The sequence below is a fragment of the Mauremys reevesii genome, linkage group 10 (assembly GCF_016161935.1).
Source record: "Mauremys reevesii isolate NIE-2019 linkage group 10, ASM1616193v1, whole genome shotgun sequence".
Classification (NCBI taxonomy): domain Eukaryota; kingdom Metazoa; phylum Chordata; order Testudines; family Geoemydidae; genus Mauremys; species Mauremys reevesii.
The window spans coordinates 74,392,315-74,407,294 of record NC_052632.1 but is presented as its reverse complement, the minus strand read 5'-3'; the positions used below and the strand labels follow the sequence as shown (position 1 = coordinate 74,407,294).

Below are 14,980 nucleotides of genomic sequence, written 5' to 3'. Positions count from 1 at the left end.
TGCCAATACCTTATTTATATTGCACCACTGATCATCTTAAAATGTTGTTTGAGATTTTAAACTTTAGATTTTTCAGGTTTCTTGACAGTGGGCCATGTAAGGTGCCAGTGGAGTCTGTGGCCATTACTACAATTAAATTCATTAGTTTGGGCTTTTGGAATCCTTTACTGTATGAATATAGGCAGACATGGTCCACGATCTATGTTTAACATCTCTTAAGGGGCACTGGCACATCTCTTTGTTCTTCACCTGGCTTTTTATTAACACCCTGCTAGTGCTGTATGTCTACTTGCCTCTGCAGTGTTAATGTTGTGTACAATGACATGTCTACCTTGGAAAAATATGTGATGTGTGAGCGAGGCCTGGGGGTGATGCACATTTCAAATGACTAGCTCTGGCCTATTCTTGTGAACTGCCCGTTAGTGATGTAGCCGTTTGCTTTTGGCGTAGGTATGAAATTATAGCAGATGTCAAGGATCCAAAAGGGTATTTGTGTATTTCACTGGGAGGGCTGGGGGACTATAGTGTGTGTCTTGCACTTTGAGGAAAATAGTAGAGTTCGTTTGTAGAAGTTGTTTGTCTCTGGTGTCCTACAAATACAGGTATGTGAAACGGAGAGGAAATGGATGTTCACATGACCAGAGCAAACACTGTTCTAAGGCATGCCAAGCGATTTATACCCAGCTCACATTTCCCCCTCAGACTGGAGGTTCTATTGCTGATTTTTATTTCATTTCATGGCAGGCAGACTGGAAATATTTCCCTTTCCCTTCACATAAATAGATGAAAATAGATGGAGGTTTTTCCACTGAGTTCAAGGGCATTTACAATTCATTGACAAACAGCTTCCACCTGTGAAAAGGGAACCTCAAAACCAGGACTGGATTATCATCCTCGCCAGCCTTCTCTTCCTCCCATGTGCAGCATATGGGGAGAATTCATACTTTTTTTCCTCTGGGGAGGCAAAAGGAAGAGAATGAAGACTAACCCCACCATGTTTTTAATTGCCTTCCCCCTCCCCATGCCATCATTTCAACTTTACTCCCTGATGGAGACCTCACACTTTTTAGTGACTTTATTCCATGATTTAGGCCTATGTCTTAGGGCTTGTCTACACTTGCATAGGTACAGAAATAGGTAAGACAATCCCTTAGTCTTCAAAGTTTTGTTCAGGCAAGGACAAGATTCATCCATCCATCTATGGTGTTTCTAGAGGGCCTATTGCCATCATCCTATTTGCATGTCTGTTTATTGATCTGAATTAACCACAAAGATAGGATTACAGTACAATTAAGCAATAAACTTCCCAAGTCTCTCCCACAGGGGGCAGGGCTGCGGCTGAGCCCAAATAATCAACCATATCTGAAGCTCCCCGGCTGTCATTCGCTTCTGATCCATTAGCTAGTTATTAAACCTCTTTATCTCTTATTACTGATCGAAGATCCACTGCCAAACAAGCTTAACTCAGTTAGCTTAAAAGGGAGCATAGTTCGGCTGTATTAAACTCCCCTTTCCTGCCCTGATGGCTTGGAGTCAATGGCTTTTAATAGAACAGCATGAGAAGGTGCTTCAAGTGGGGGGCTGTTTTTCCCCCTAAATGTAAAGCAAGTAAGGATGAGGTGGGATCTAACCCCAACTGAGCACAGTCTCAACCAATCATTGAAGAGTAGGACTGGAGCCAAAGACGCCGGTGTCCTAGAAGCAAAGCTTTGGACACTGATTGGAGACATTTGTCAGCGCTTTCAAGCCACTGAATTGTTTCCAGCAGCGAATCGATCCCTTTCCTTCCCGGCTCTGGCTCTAAACAATCTTCGCTCGCAGCGCCTCTCCCGGCTCCCAGGTGCGCGCTGGCTGGAGGAGTAAGGGCAGCGTTGGCTGGGGCAGAGGTTGCGGCTCCTGGGCAGAGCCCAGTGAAGTAACACCGAGGGGGATTAAAGACGGAGGCTCGCAGCAGCAAGCGGGCAAGCCCTGGCTCCAGGGCCGGCGGGCCGGAGTCCCAGGGACTCAGCTCCCGAAGCAGCCCCGGCGCTGGAGCAAGTGGGCAGCCGTGGGGAGAGCTCGGGGCTGAGGGCCGGCCCGGCTCCGGGGCGGGGGAAGGGGCAGCCGGGAGGAGACAATCAGCAACCCACCGCCGCCAGGCCAGGCGGGGCGAGCCGCAGGAGCGGATTGGCTGGAGCCAGGGGCTGGGCGAGGGAGGAACATGCCCGAGCTGCCGCCAGCCTGAGCCACGCCGGGTTCCAGGCTGCCCCGCCGGGTTCAGGGCTCACTCGGCCAGCGCAGCCGGGCACGGAGCCCGGGCAGCCGGGGCGCAGAGCCAGCCCCGGCCGCTCCGCTCTTGGCGCTGTCCGTTCAGCACCACGGGGATGCGCCTGCCCCTCCGCCAGCAGCCGGCCGCTCCAGCCGCCAGCCGGGGCGAAGTCCGGGGGCAGGCGGGGCCCGGGCCGCTGCCACCGGCTGGGGCTTTTCATGGCCAGCCCCAAACTTTCCTGCTCGGCGCCTGAGACGCCCCAGGGGTGCAGGAAGCGGCAGCTCCCAGCCGGGCAGCCAGCGCAGGGACTGGGGCAATAGGGAGCCAGGCACAGAGCCGGGTGTGTGTGTGTGGGGGTGTTTGTGTAGAGAAGGAAGTGTGAGTGTGTCTGTGTGTGCGAGAGAGAGTGCAGGGGGGGTGTCTGTGTGTAGACGGTGCTGTGTGTTTGGGCGCAGAGGGGAGCGCGTGTGCATGCCGTGAAGTGTGGCTGTGTGTGTGAGAGAGAGTGCAGGGTGTGTGTGTCTGTGTGTGAGAGAGAGCCCAGGGTGTGTGTGTAAGTGCAGGGTGTGTCTGTGTGGGAGAGAGAGTGCAGGGTGTGTGTGTCCGTGTGTAGCCGGCACTGTGTGTTAGAGCGCAGAGGGGAGCGCGTGTGCATGCCGTGAAGTGTGTCTGTGTGTGTGAGAGAGAGTGCAGGGTGTGTGTGTCTGTGTGTGAGAGAGAGCCCAGGGTGTGTGTGTAAGTGCAGGGTGTGTGTGTGTGGGAGAGAGAGTGCAGGGTGTGTGTGTCCGTGTGTGTGTTAGAGCGCAGAGGGGAGCGCGTGTGCATGCCGTGAAGTGTGTCTGTGTGAGAGAGAGAGTGCAGGGTGTGTGTGCCTGTGTGTGAGAGAGAGCTCAGGGAGTGTGTGTAAGTGCAGGGTGTGTGTGAGAGAGTGCAGGGTGTGTGTGTCTGTGTGTGAGAGCTCAGGGGGTGTGTGTAAGTGCAGGGTGTGTGTGTGTGTGAGAGAGAGTGCAGGGTGTGTGTGTGTGTGTGCAGAGGGCAGTGTGTGTTTGGGCGCAGAGAGGAGCGCGTGTGCATGCCGTGAAGTGTGTCTGATCGCGTGTGCGCCCGAGGGGAGCGGGCAGGGGTGTAACGGGTCTGCGGGTCAATGGGAGCAGCTCTCAGGGCCACCCCCGGGACTTCCCCGAGTTGGACCCACCGGTCCGGTTCGCTGCTCTCCGCGGCCAGGCGCGCTGAGCTCTGCACGCAGCGTCGGGCATCGCTCCAGCAGCCGAAGCCGTTCGGCCCCGCTCCGGAGTCCCGGCCGCTCTCTGCGCCAGGTGAGTCTCGCCTTTACTGCGCCGGGACGGGGGACGGGGACTGCGCTGTGCGGACCGGGGAGCGGGGCTTGCCCGGAGAAGGGGGCAGGGCTGCTGGCCACGGGCGAGGGGAGCTGGCTGCTCAGCACCACACCTGGGGCCAGGCGGAAATCCGACTTGAGGTGCCCGGTGAAAGTCCAGCTGTGACACAAGCGCAGGTGGAGGCTTTTCCCCCCTCCAGGGGCATCCCCCCAGCGAGCGGGGCTGACACGCCTGGGCTGTAGCTAGGACAGGCATGGCTCTGGGCTTCTGCCTGCTCCTCTCTCTGGGCGATGCGGGAGGACCCGTTTTTCCAGGGATGCAGTGTCTGGAAATAACCAGAGACTCCTACAAGCAAGGACAGTGCTGTCCAGGGGTCAGAGCCTGAGGCTTCTGCCCAGCATTTACTCAAGCACTTTCTATGGGAGGACATCAGCCAGCCTGTGAATACTGGGGCTGAAATAAAACCTCTCTAGCGGCAGGTTATTCCATCGCATGCAGGGTTCTTACACCTTCCTCTGAAGCATCTGGTGCCACCCATTGTCACAGCAGGATAATGGACTAGATGGACTATGGGTCTGAGCCAATCTGACAATTCCTATGTTCCTAAGGATTTAAAGGCATTGCCCTATGCATGGAGCTGATAAATTCACCGGGAATCCATTTCTGACTATGTACAATTTCCCACACATGACTGAGCAACAATTAAGAAAGGAAAATATTTACAATAGAATATTCTGACCCCTCTTCATTTACTCTCTTTCCCAGGCTTGTATGAGTCCATTGAAACATGCTAGAACCGCTCCGGGTCCAGCGGTGGCAAAGGAGCTTCCAGGTCATAGCACCTTAGAGTTCAAAGCCGGAAGAGACCACCAGTCTACCCCTGAGGGGTGGTGTTTCCCTGGCTGCTTCTGTGTGGCTTGTAGGGCGCAGCAATGAATTCCTCCTTCCCTTTCCCAGAGAGCCACCTCAGCCTGCTGGAGCTTTTGAAAGGGGAGAACGTGTCCCTGCCTGGAGTATGGAATGGGAGCCGGGGGCTGGACTGGGAGGAGCTGGAAAAGATGCTCTTCCTGTTTGCAAAGGAGCCTGTCACCATCAGCCTGACCATCCTGTACCTGGTCTCTTTTGTTGTGGGATTTGTTGGGAACATCATGTCCATCAAAGTGCTCACCAGGAAACGTAGCAGCCGGATGCCCAGTCTGAGTGCCACCAGGAGCCTCCTTATCAACCTGGCCATCTGCGACTTGATGGTGGTGTGTGTCTGCATGCCCATCACAGTGGGGAACTTGATATACAAAGCCTGGGTATACGGGGACTTCCTGTGCAGGGCTGTGCCATTCATCCAGGCCGTGTCTGTCTCAGCCAGTGTGCTCAGCCTCACAGTTATAAGTGTGAACAGGTATTACAGTGTTCACAACCCTCTGAATGCCAGGTCCTTCTTCACCCAGAGGAAGATCCTCAGCGCCATCCTGGTGGTGTGGGTCCTGTCCTCTGGGATCTGCATGCCCCTTATATTCATGAACAAAAGGGATGAGATTGGGGCGGTGGAGGGACTGCCACTGGTGTTCCCAATCTGCAGGGAAATATGGCCTCAAGAGAAGCTCAAGCAAGCCTACAACTTCCTGCTCTTCTGTGCCCTCTACTGCCTGCCCGTGCTATTCAATATGGTCATCTGCTTCCTGACCGTGCGAAGACTGTGGAGCTGCACCAGCCAGTTGAAGGAGTGCAACTCACTGAACCGATCCCTGCCAGCCTCCAGGCTGAAGATCCGCAAGAAGGTGGCCCAGATGGTGGTGGCCCTGGTCCTGCTGTTTGCCATCTCCTGGCTGCCCGTCTACATGATGGACATCTGGATTGACTTCAACACCCCCAACTCTTTGCAGGATGTGACTCCATCTCCCTGGGTCCTGCAGCTCAGACCTTTTGCTCAGTGGCTAGGCCTCACCAACTCCAGCCTCAACCCCATATGCTATTGCTTTGTTGGGAACCTCTACAGGTCAGCCAAAGAAATGAAGAGCAAATACCATCAGAGGATGGTCTCCCTTTTTAACTTCTCTCTGTCTGAAGGGACTGCACCTTCTTCTGTGCCTGAGTTGCTCTCTTACAGGAGCTCCATGGACTCTGCAAGGAAAGAGTCCAGCTGCACCCTAGCAATGGGAAAGAGGTGTCAGGGGGACTCTGACCCTAAGAACAACTGTGAAACTCTACTAATGTCCTGCCAGCCTCTGTCTCTAAACACCACGTCTAGTGAAAAGACTTCTCTATAATCTTGTTCAGGAAGAACACCTATTAATACATTCATCCTTACTAAGAGGTGCATCAGACACAGCTGATGCCCATGTAGTAGGTTTTTCTGAATCTGATATTCTAAAGAGGGAGAAGAAACCTAACATGCCCTCTCCCCACCTCCCCCGCCCCCAAATAAAGACAGAGGAAGGAAAGAGAGATAAAGAGAAAAAATGCAGAGAAAAAGATTATTTCTATTTAAACGGAGATGAACTTACCAAAAAAGACAAATTATCTCTATCAGAGACACCTGGGCACAAGAAATGCACAATCCTCTCTCATGTTAAAAGCTTTCACACTAAATAGATAAACTTCCAATCAGATGTTCTCCTCCTGCAGCTCCATCTCTGCAAAGATGCAGGTTTGATACATTAGCAATTATACTTTGACCGCTTGCTGCTGCTTACCCTCAGCTGATAAAGTCCAAATGAAACAAGCTCTCCTCGCTCCAAATCACATCAATCATAGTTGCAAGCAGTAAAGAAACTCTAGAAACCATATAACATAAATAGTATTAGCAGAAAATTTCACAGGCTCTGCCACTTGAGACGTCATTGTCTGATCTGTAACACACCAAGCTGCCATACAAACAAGTGCTACTGAAGTGAATTGTCTGTGACATAACCATTACAGTTCTCTATTTGGAAATTCAGAAGCGATAATGTGGCCTCAGAGCCCCTCTGAGAAGTGCAGTAGGAAAATGGGCTCTTTTGGATTGGGAACTTTTTCCTTCTGGTGGTTTGGATATAACTGGATTTCTGTTAACACATTTTACACTCAGAAAGTCAGCTCGCCCACCGCTCTACCTGTACAAAGCAAAGACAATGGCATGTGAAAAGAAAAGTAAAAGGTGTTTCCCAACAATAAAATCAGAACCAAACAGTAATCTGTAGTCCTGTTATATTTCTCTGGGGAGGAGAAATTCAAAGTGCTTTTATTTTCCTAAAGAGGACATGCAGGTTAAACTGTGTGCTATTCGCACTTCTAAAGGAGTCTTTGCTAAGTAAATAGTCGTGATTGTTTATTTGTACTATAGTAGTGCCTAGAGCAGAGGTGGGCAAACTACGGGCCGTGGGACCATCCTGCCTGGCCCCGGAGCTCCTGGCCCAGGAGGCTAGACCCGGCCCCTCCTCTGCTGTCCCCCTCCCCCACAGCCTCAGCTCGCTCGCTCCACCGCCGGCGCAGTGCTCTGGGCGACAGGGCTGTGAGCTCCTGGGGCAGCGCAACTGCAGAGCCCGGCCTGAGCCGGTGCTCTGTGCTGCATGGTGGCAGCGGCGGCGTGGCCCGGCTCCAGTCGGGCAGCGCGGCTGTAGTGCCGCCAGCCACCGGTGCTCCAGGCAGTGCGGTAAGGGGGCAGGGAGCAGACAGGGGTTGGATAGAGGACAGGGGAGTTCAGGGTGCTGGTCAGGGGATGGGGGTGTGGATCATAGGGGTTGGGTTGTCAGGGGAACAGGGGTTGAATGGGGCAGGGGTTCTGGGGGGGCAGTCAGGAAGGAGAGGGGGTTGGATGAGGTGGCAGGGGGCAGTCAGGGGACAGGGAGAAGGGGTGGTTGGATGGGGCAGGGGTCCCGGTGGGGGGCAGATCGGAGGTGGGGGCCTCCTCTAACTGGCCCTCCATACAATTTACGAACCCCAATGCGGCCTTCAGGCCAAAAAGTTTACCCACCCCGGCCTAGAGGCCCAGGCCCAAATTGTGATTTCATTGTGCTGTGCAGGGGTTCTCAAACGTCATTGCACCAGGACCCACTTCTGCCAACAAAAATTGCTACACAACCCCAGGAGGGGGGAGTGAAGCCTGAGTCTACCTGAGCCCCACTGCCCTTGACAGGGGAGGGGCAAATCCCCAGGGCTTCGGTCCCAGGCGGGGGGGCCTATAACCTGAGCTCTGCCACCCAGGGCTGAAGCCCTTGGTCTTCGGCTTTGTTCCTGGGCGGTGGGGCTCGGTTTTCAGCTTCGGCCCTGGCCTAAAGCAAGTCTAACACCAGCCGTGGTGACACCATTAAAACGGGGTCACAACCCACTTTGGGGTCCTGAACCACTATTTGAGAACGGCTCTGCTAGGGATTCTCAAAATGGGGGACATGACCCCTCAGGGGGTCGTGAGGTGGTTACATGGGGGCTGCGAGCTGTCAGCCCCATAGGGCTGACAGGCCTGAACCTGGTCATGCATGGGGCTGACAGGCCCAACCTTCCATTAAATTAAATTAATATTCAATTAAACTAACTTCCCCATGTTTAATTTCTAAGGGGGAGTCACAGTCAGAGGTTTGCTGTGAGAAAGAGATCACCAACAGAAAAAGTTTTAGACTCACTGGTATATATTAATAATAAAAGACCAAGCCTCTTCCAATGATCTGACAGTCTGAATAGACAGAACAGGTAAAGGGTGAGAGAGAAAGATACAACATACAAGTAGAAGATTGGGATGAAAGTCCAGGACCACTTCTTACAATATGTCTGCAGAGTGCCTACCACAATGGGGCCCAAATCTGGCTGTGGCCTCCTGGTGCTACCACAATGCTTTGTTCTGTGCTTACTCACTCAGCAGCGCTTCGGAGAGTAGGGGTGTTGTGTCAGAAAGCATCAAAATGAAGGAAGCAGCGTCTGTGGCAAAGGATTTCACATACTGTGAAACCTAAACTTTGGAAGACTAGAAGCAATCTTATGAGAGAGCAGGGGACTCAGTGTTCTTGGGGAGCACACGATTCAAGTAACATCCCACTGCCTCCCAGGGAGCCTTTTGCTATGAGAGTTCAGAGAAAGCCAGACCGAAATAGCCATCTGTCCCAGCAGGATTTCCACCTTTTTAATGATCATTAAAGAACATTTCATGTTACTAATGATCTGCCTGGAAAACAAAGGATTGTCTCCTAACAGACAGTTGCATCCAGAGTCTGTTTTCCCTTCTTTGTGTTAAATGGGCACAAAAATCACAATTAAGCATTTTTACAGCGAGTGATAAATGTCTCCTGACTGCTGTGCTCAGTGTGAAAATGCCATTTGCATTTCTGCAGGTGATAACTCAAGGGACATGGACAGCGCCTGTTGCCTGGTACATGAAAAGCTGCCTTTTAATACCCTTCAGGGGAACATTTGCAATGATTTAATTTTTTCTTTCAAAGCGTATGTTAGTGTTGGTGAAAGCTGCCAGGCTGAGGAGAAAAATCCATTGATGTCAGGGGGCTTTGGCTCAGACCCTGTAAATTGAAATCCTCTACCCACAGACCAGGTGCAGCACAGCACTGCAAAACTTCCCTTATGTTGCCTTGATAATTGTACTCAATCTTGTTCTGAAGGATCTGTGTCTAGGGAAATGAGGGGAATATAGGAGTTGCCATATCAGATCCATCTGGTCCAGTATCCATCTTTGAGAATGGCCAGTAGTGGATGATGCAGACACTCGTACAAGGACTCCACAGTGAACAATTATGGTATAACCTTCCCGTGGGAGAAGTTTCTTCCTGACCCCATCATTTATTGGGTTTATTTGTGCCCTGAAGTATGAGGCTTTATGTATCCCTTAACAAAGTCTTTAGAATCCTATTGAATGAAACTGTGGGTGTTGTCATTACCGATAAACATTTCTAACCCTTTCATGACTCCTACAAAGCTCTTTGCCTCAGTGATATCTTGTGGCAATGAGTGCCACAGGCCAATCATGCCTGCCTAAAAATATTTCTTTTTATCACTTTTAAATGTATTGCCTTTCAATTTTATTGAACATCCTCTTGTTTCTGTGTAAAAATAGGAGTGTCCAGTTTAACTTCTCTGTACTATTCATTACTTTGTCTGCCTCGGGAGGAGAGGAATAAGAGGGAACATCATCAATTAGAGCCTTGGTCTTTCCACAGAGCAATCTCTCCTTGCTTCTTATCATCATTACTGGTACTGGAATCTCCTTCCCACTCCATACCCATTCACTCCTTGACCTCTCTGCTGAAACTACTCAGAGGCCTATCAATTATCCTGGCTTGTTTCTGGGACATGCACAGCTGTTTACTACTGAGAATACCAATTTATTTTACTCAATCTACACAACAACTGCTAAATAGTAATGATTTTCATTCTCTATCACCCCAGGGCAGATTTGAATCAGTGATGTAAGCGTGAAAGTCTCTGTGTCCCATGAGACACCCTGTCCCTCAATAGGTCTGGGTCATTCAGCCGTGTCTGTGTGACGCATGCAAGCTCGCCGAGGCACAACCGCAGCATTTGGGAAGGTGGCGTTTTTCCTCCCTGCTCTATGACAAGACACAGCTATTTATAGCAGACCAGATCCCCTTGGGGTCCTGCAATCTCCGTGTTTCTAATGCCTGACAACCTGACGGGCGTCTAAATGCCATCGATGCTTCAGGCCCTGTGAGGAATACACAAGAGACACATCTTTGTATACCGAACACAGATGAATTCCCTGCAAGGAGCCAAAGCTAAAGGTCTTGCTCACGGTGTGTAGATTAGCAAACATATTTCTCTGTACACAGTGGGGGCTGGATAGTCTGGGAAAGTGCATTTGAAAGATACTGAATCTTTTCCTAGGAAAGCCCCAAGAAGTCCAAAGGAAATGTCGTAACTATCCAATAATCATTAGATAGTCCCAGGAGCAAATGGGCCCAGTTTAAAAAGCTCTGGAAAGAAAATGCAGCCAACAGTCATCATGGTTTCACAGTCTTTGTTTCTCTTTATCCCCATCAGTCCTTGTTTGCCTCTGCTGAATCCCTCTCTCTGGGAGCAGTCGGACAGGACAATGATGACCAGAGAATGGCATTGCTGGGAAGCTGAATTGGCCTTCCTCGTTCCTAAGGCCCGTGGGCCTTGCTGAGTCCAAACACATGAAGGCTTTGGCCCTGGGCCATAAGAACAGCAACACAGGATGCATTTTGGCTTCTTGATTAAAAGACGACTCAAGGTAACCACGACCAAACTTTCTTCTGTCCCTCCCTAGGGCTCGTGGACAATCACTGCCCAAGGGTGGATTTCATCAACTGAAAACACACCCACGCTTGGATCTTTGTGCTGCATTTAGTGAAAGGCTCAGAGGTTCAACTTGAGGTTAGGGGTTCTTCTTATTTGAGCTAAACTCATTTCTGGTCCCTAGTTACTAACCTCTCATCACATCACATAGCAACTACCCAGGACATGGAGGCTTTGTGAAAGGAGAAGTCTAATTATCCAAGCAGTAGAACTACTAACTGTTTCCACAGGAAACAGACAGTGAAATAGGTTAAGGGCATTGACTCATTTTCCATTAACAATGCGGTTAATACACCCCAGCTCCACTGTTTACCCTACAGGACCTCACCCTATTCTAAGCTTTGTCAGACTGGCTGTAGTTTTGCCATTTGAATCAATATGGGCAAATATGCTGCAAGGTGGGTGGGTTTAAAGTAACTTTATCTGAATCCCTTTGCTGCTGCAGGAAGTCACAGATGGTTGCTCTGTGGTGCCTGGACTGCCCTACTGTCTCATCCTCTGCCAGCGGTCTTGTGCTCTCAGTTTTGTCTCAAAGCCTTCAGCACCTGGGGATGTATTTTCTGCCAGTGAATCACTGAGGAGACACAAAGCTTTCACAGTAATCTTATTCCAGAGACATTGGTTCTCTCTCACTCCTATTCATAAAGACATGGGGGGCTGAATTCAGACCTGGTGTAACTCTATTAAAGGCAGAACATTATGGGTTACATGGGACATGGACTCTCTCCTTGCCGGCTGCAATAACTAACTGTACATTAACGCGGACACAGCAGAGACTGGGGAAAGCTCTTTCATTCATTAACAAAACAAGTGAGTGCTACTGGAGATGCTGCAGGGGTGCCCCCCCCCCGCTTTCCTCCCTTCACCCCATTTTCCTTCACTGCTCTCTCAACTCTCACTCATTCCCTCCACCCCCTCGGCTTCTTCTCCATCATCTGCCCCTCTATTCACTGTCTCCATCCTCTTCCCCAATTCTCCATCATTGCTCATCAATGTATTATTATTTATTCCTCACAAGTATTAGTAATGATTATTAATAATAATAAGGGTGTATATGTTGAGTCACTGATGTGCATAGCCATGAGCAGAGACATTTAATATTCTGGTCTCACTTACACTGCTGTAAATCAGGAGTGACTCCGTTGGAAGCCGAAGATGTTATGTGGGTGTGAATGAGATCAGAACTGGGCCCATGATCCTGCCCCAGAAGTTTGTCATTTACATGGATTTCCTTCAGCCTTCACCGCTTTGATTTTCCCCCATGGCTGGTCTCCAACTGCAGGCCCAGATCCTCAGCTGTGCCAGAGCACCCCAGGTTGCAGACGAGGACAGCGGAGGAAGCACACATCACTGTCAGCCATCTTTCTACTCCCTTGAACTTGGGACAGCTAAGTTGAACCTCCGGCATAAATTAGAGCAGCCTCAGGAATCCCCAGCTGCCTGGTTTAAAGTTGCTATTCTGGGGGCACAAAGCAGCCTTAGCAGAGGTCAGGATCTGACCCTGTCTTATTATTCACCACCACTTACTCCTCAAGAATCTCAGAGGGCCTGCCCCATGCTTGCAATAATCCAGAGCAGGGCAAGAAGAGGGTTTTGCATATTTACTTAACTAACCCCTGCCCCCCCCCAGAGATGGAAATATCAGGCAGGTTAAATGCAAAGCCAGCAGCACAGGGGTCAGCTTTGGGTTTCCCCTTCAAAGCTCTTTTGTTCTGGTAGTAAGTCCACCACCCAGACACTTAACATACTCTAAAAGTAAATCAATGGGAACAGCAACGCCACAGGCTGGCTGTGGCCTCCTACCTTTTCTTATGTCCCATATGGTGGAGAAGGAGGAAGTTCTTAAGAATATCATCCACATCTCAGTTTTCCCATTTGATATTATTCTCCTGACTGCATGGAATTAAATCAAAGGAGGCTGTTGGGAGGAAACAAACAGGAAATGAAACAATGACAAAGATATGGTACTGCCATAGCTTAAGGAATACTCAGGTGCAGAGGGCTGGGCTGAATGGAACTTACCCAAAGCTTGCAAGGTAAGAATAAAAGTTAGGTCTGACCCAGGCGGATAGGCCTTTTGTTGTTTTATCCCTATGCTCTGAATGCGATATATCTGTGGGTAATAAATAATATTTTGCATTGAAGAAGCTGTTTGAGTCACTTTAATCAGCTGCTGTCACAAGCTCCCCGAGGAAAGGGGTTAAACACAGTTGGGTCTGTCACCTTATCATGGTTGGTAAACAGGATGACTGCAGCCCTAAGACCCAGCCTAGGACCACGGGGCTCTATCCAGAGAGAGGTGAAGGTACCACAACCTGTCACTAAAGAGGTGCACTAAAAAGGGTCTAAAGTGCAGCTCTCCCTGTAACCACGATCTGTGTTATTAGTGAAATCCTTAAATCAAGCCTTTGGATTCAATGGTAAAGTATCATGATTGCAGTGTTCTTATAACAGCGAATACACAGCCAAAGTTCTGTCCCAGCATGCACTGGGCTCACTATAAAATCTGGGATGGACACTGTCAGAGGGAGCCTCGTCTTTTGTTGGTCTAGAGTCCTGGTCAGGCATGTGGAAGGGGTCCCCCAGCACATTATATTCATCTCTCCAGTATGCACCTTTTTTGGGCATTCATAGGAGACATACTCCAAAACTAACAAGTGGGGCTGTTCCTTATACTTGCATATCTCCTGCACTCCAGTCCAGCCAGCAGGTGTCCAAACAGTCCCTTTGCCTTCCCTAGCAAGGATCATGCCTCCAGATTCCCTTACAGGCCAATCCAGGATTCAATTCTCTGCTTCCTTAGCAAGTCACTTAGTGTCTCAGTGCCTCAGTTTCCCATCTGTAAAACGGGAGGAATGGTACGCCCCTGCCCGCAGGTGTCTTGTAAGGATAAGTACACTAGAGACTGTGAGGTGCTCAGATACTACAGTAGTACGGACCATATAAGTACCTAGATAGATTCAACACTTGCAAACCAACATTTTTCCAAGTGAGGTGTCTCCAAATCAAAGTCCTTCTGCTTGGTGCCCCTTGCTGATTGCAAGAAGCAGCCTGAAGAAATCATTGCCTGGAGCATTACAGTAAAGAAATGGTCTGGGGCTGGCAGAATCAGGGGCTGGTTAGTTTGTCGTCATCATCATCACTGAATGGGGGAAGAGAGTTTTCATGGAGCTGAAGTGTAACCTTTGATTTTGCACGTTTTCGGTGCAGCAGCCTGTTCCTGTTGCATAGCTCCATGTTAGCCAAAACAATGCGTTTTGGCAGATAATTAAAAAAAAAAAAGGCAAGTACATTTCAAATATCTTTTATGGGAGATGATTCCTGAACTCTGAAAATACTCAGGAGGTGGGAAGCCTTGATCCCTTCCATACAAGCTTACAGACAAGAGACAGATCGGAGGGTACTGTTCCCCATGTAGAATTGTTTTATAATAGGGAAGCAGTTTATCATTGGACCTGACTTTCAGAGGTGCTGAGTTTCCATTGACTTTGGCTGGGTTTGTGAGCGTTTAACACCTTTAAAAATGAGGCCTTTATTATTTATAAATGCCTCTCTGCTCACCGTGCAGTAGCTTCCTGGGTCTAAAATGGGTGTTTCTTTGTGTATGTCCAAATATGATCAGATGTGTTTCTGATATGCAAATCTTTGCGAATCCTCTCCAGAACATAAACTGATCCCCGTCCATCTCAGGTGCAGTTAGCTTCATACAAAGTGAAGGGTTCTCTAGCTTGACTCCCCTTCCCCATGCTGTGCAGCCCAGAATTTTGTCACCCTTAGCCGGTGCAGGTTGGTGAGGCAGTGAGACTATCAGTCATTTCTGATTACCTTAGCAAAGCTGAACTTGCGAGGGATGGTCATCCCTGAAAGCACCTTTCTCCACGGCTGCCTATTGACTATGAGTCAGAGATCCACCATCTGTCTCCGACTCCTGCGTCAGATATGGATTACACATCAAATGCATCCAACTCGGGTGTTGCATAATCCATTTTCCACTTGAGGGTTTTTTATTCAATTCCCAGGGTTTTTTTCTCAGCTATTTGTTGCGGAAAAGTGTGGCTGCTTATGCAGGATGTGAATAAAAAAAAAGCGTATGATGAATGTATTGTTTAGGCAGATTTATCCCATTATCTAGTGCTCACAA

The 14,980-nt window shown here is 49.7% G+C and overlaps 1 protein-coding gene and 1 long non-coding RNA gene across 15 annotated transcripts in view; one reads left to right on the top strand and one right to left on the bottom strand.

Moving 5' to 3' along the window:
- Positions 1 to 285: 285 nt before the first annotated feature.
- Positions 286 to 14,980, bottom strand: part of LOC120374057 — a 32,745-nt gene continuing 18,050 nt past the window's right edge. For 6 of the 14 annotated variants that reach the window (XR_005585864.1, XR_005585872.1, XR_005585871.1 and 3 more), the window contains 3 exons: positions 12,862 to 12,952; positions 12,643 to 12,757; positions 11,243 to 11,413 (listed from right to left, as the gene is read on the bottom strand). This is a non-coding gene — a long non-coding RNA (uncharacterized LOC120374057). Of the gene's footprint in view, positions 955 to 6,086; positions 6,216 to 11,242; positions 11,414 to 12,642; positions 12,758 to 12,861; positions 12,953 to 14,980 lie in introns of those variants that run through there. The other 8 variants (XR_005585870.1, XR_005585867.1, XR_005585868.1 and 5 more) reach the window with 4 other exon arrangements.
- LOC120374056 (galanin receptor type 1-like) lies at positions 1,650 to 6,754 on the top strand. Its single transcript, XM_039493267.1, has 2 exons — positions 1,650 to 1,840; positions 4,351 to 6,754. Exon 2 carries the CDS (start codon positions 4,518 to 4,520, stop codon positions 5,847 to 5,849), a length of 1,332 nt encoding a protein of 443 aa, XP_039349201.1. The 5' UTR covers positions 1,650 to 1,840; positions 4,351 to 4,517; the 3' UTR covers positions 5,850 to 6,754.

Bases quoted from the DNA above. Each gene is read 5' to 3' on its own strand.
- LOC120374056 (XM_039493267.1), top strand. From the start codon at position 4,518: ATGAATTCCTCCTTCCCTTTCCCAGAGAGCCACCTCAGCCTGCTGGAG.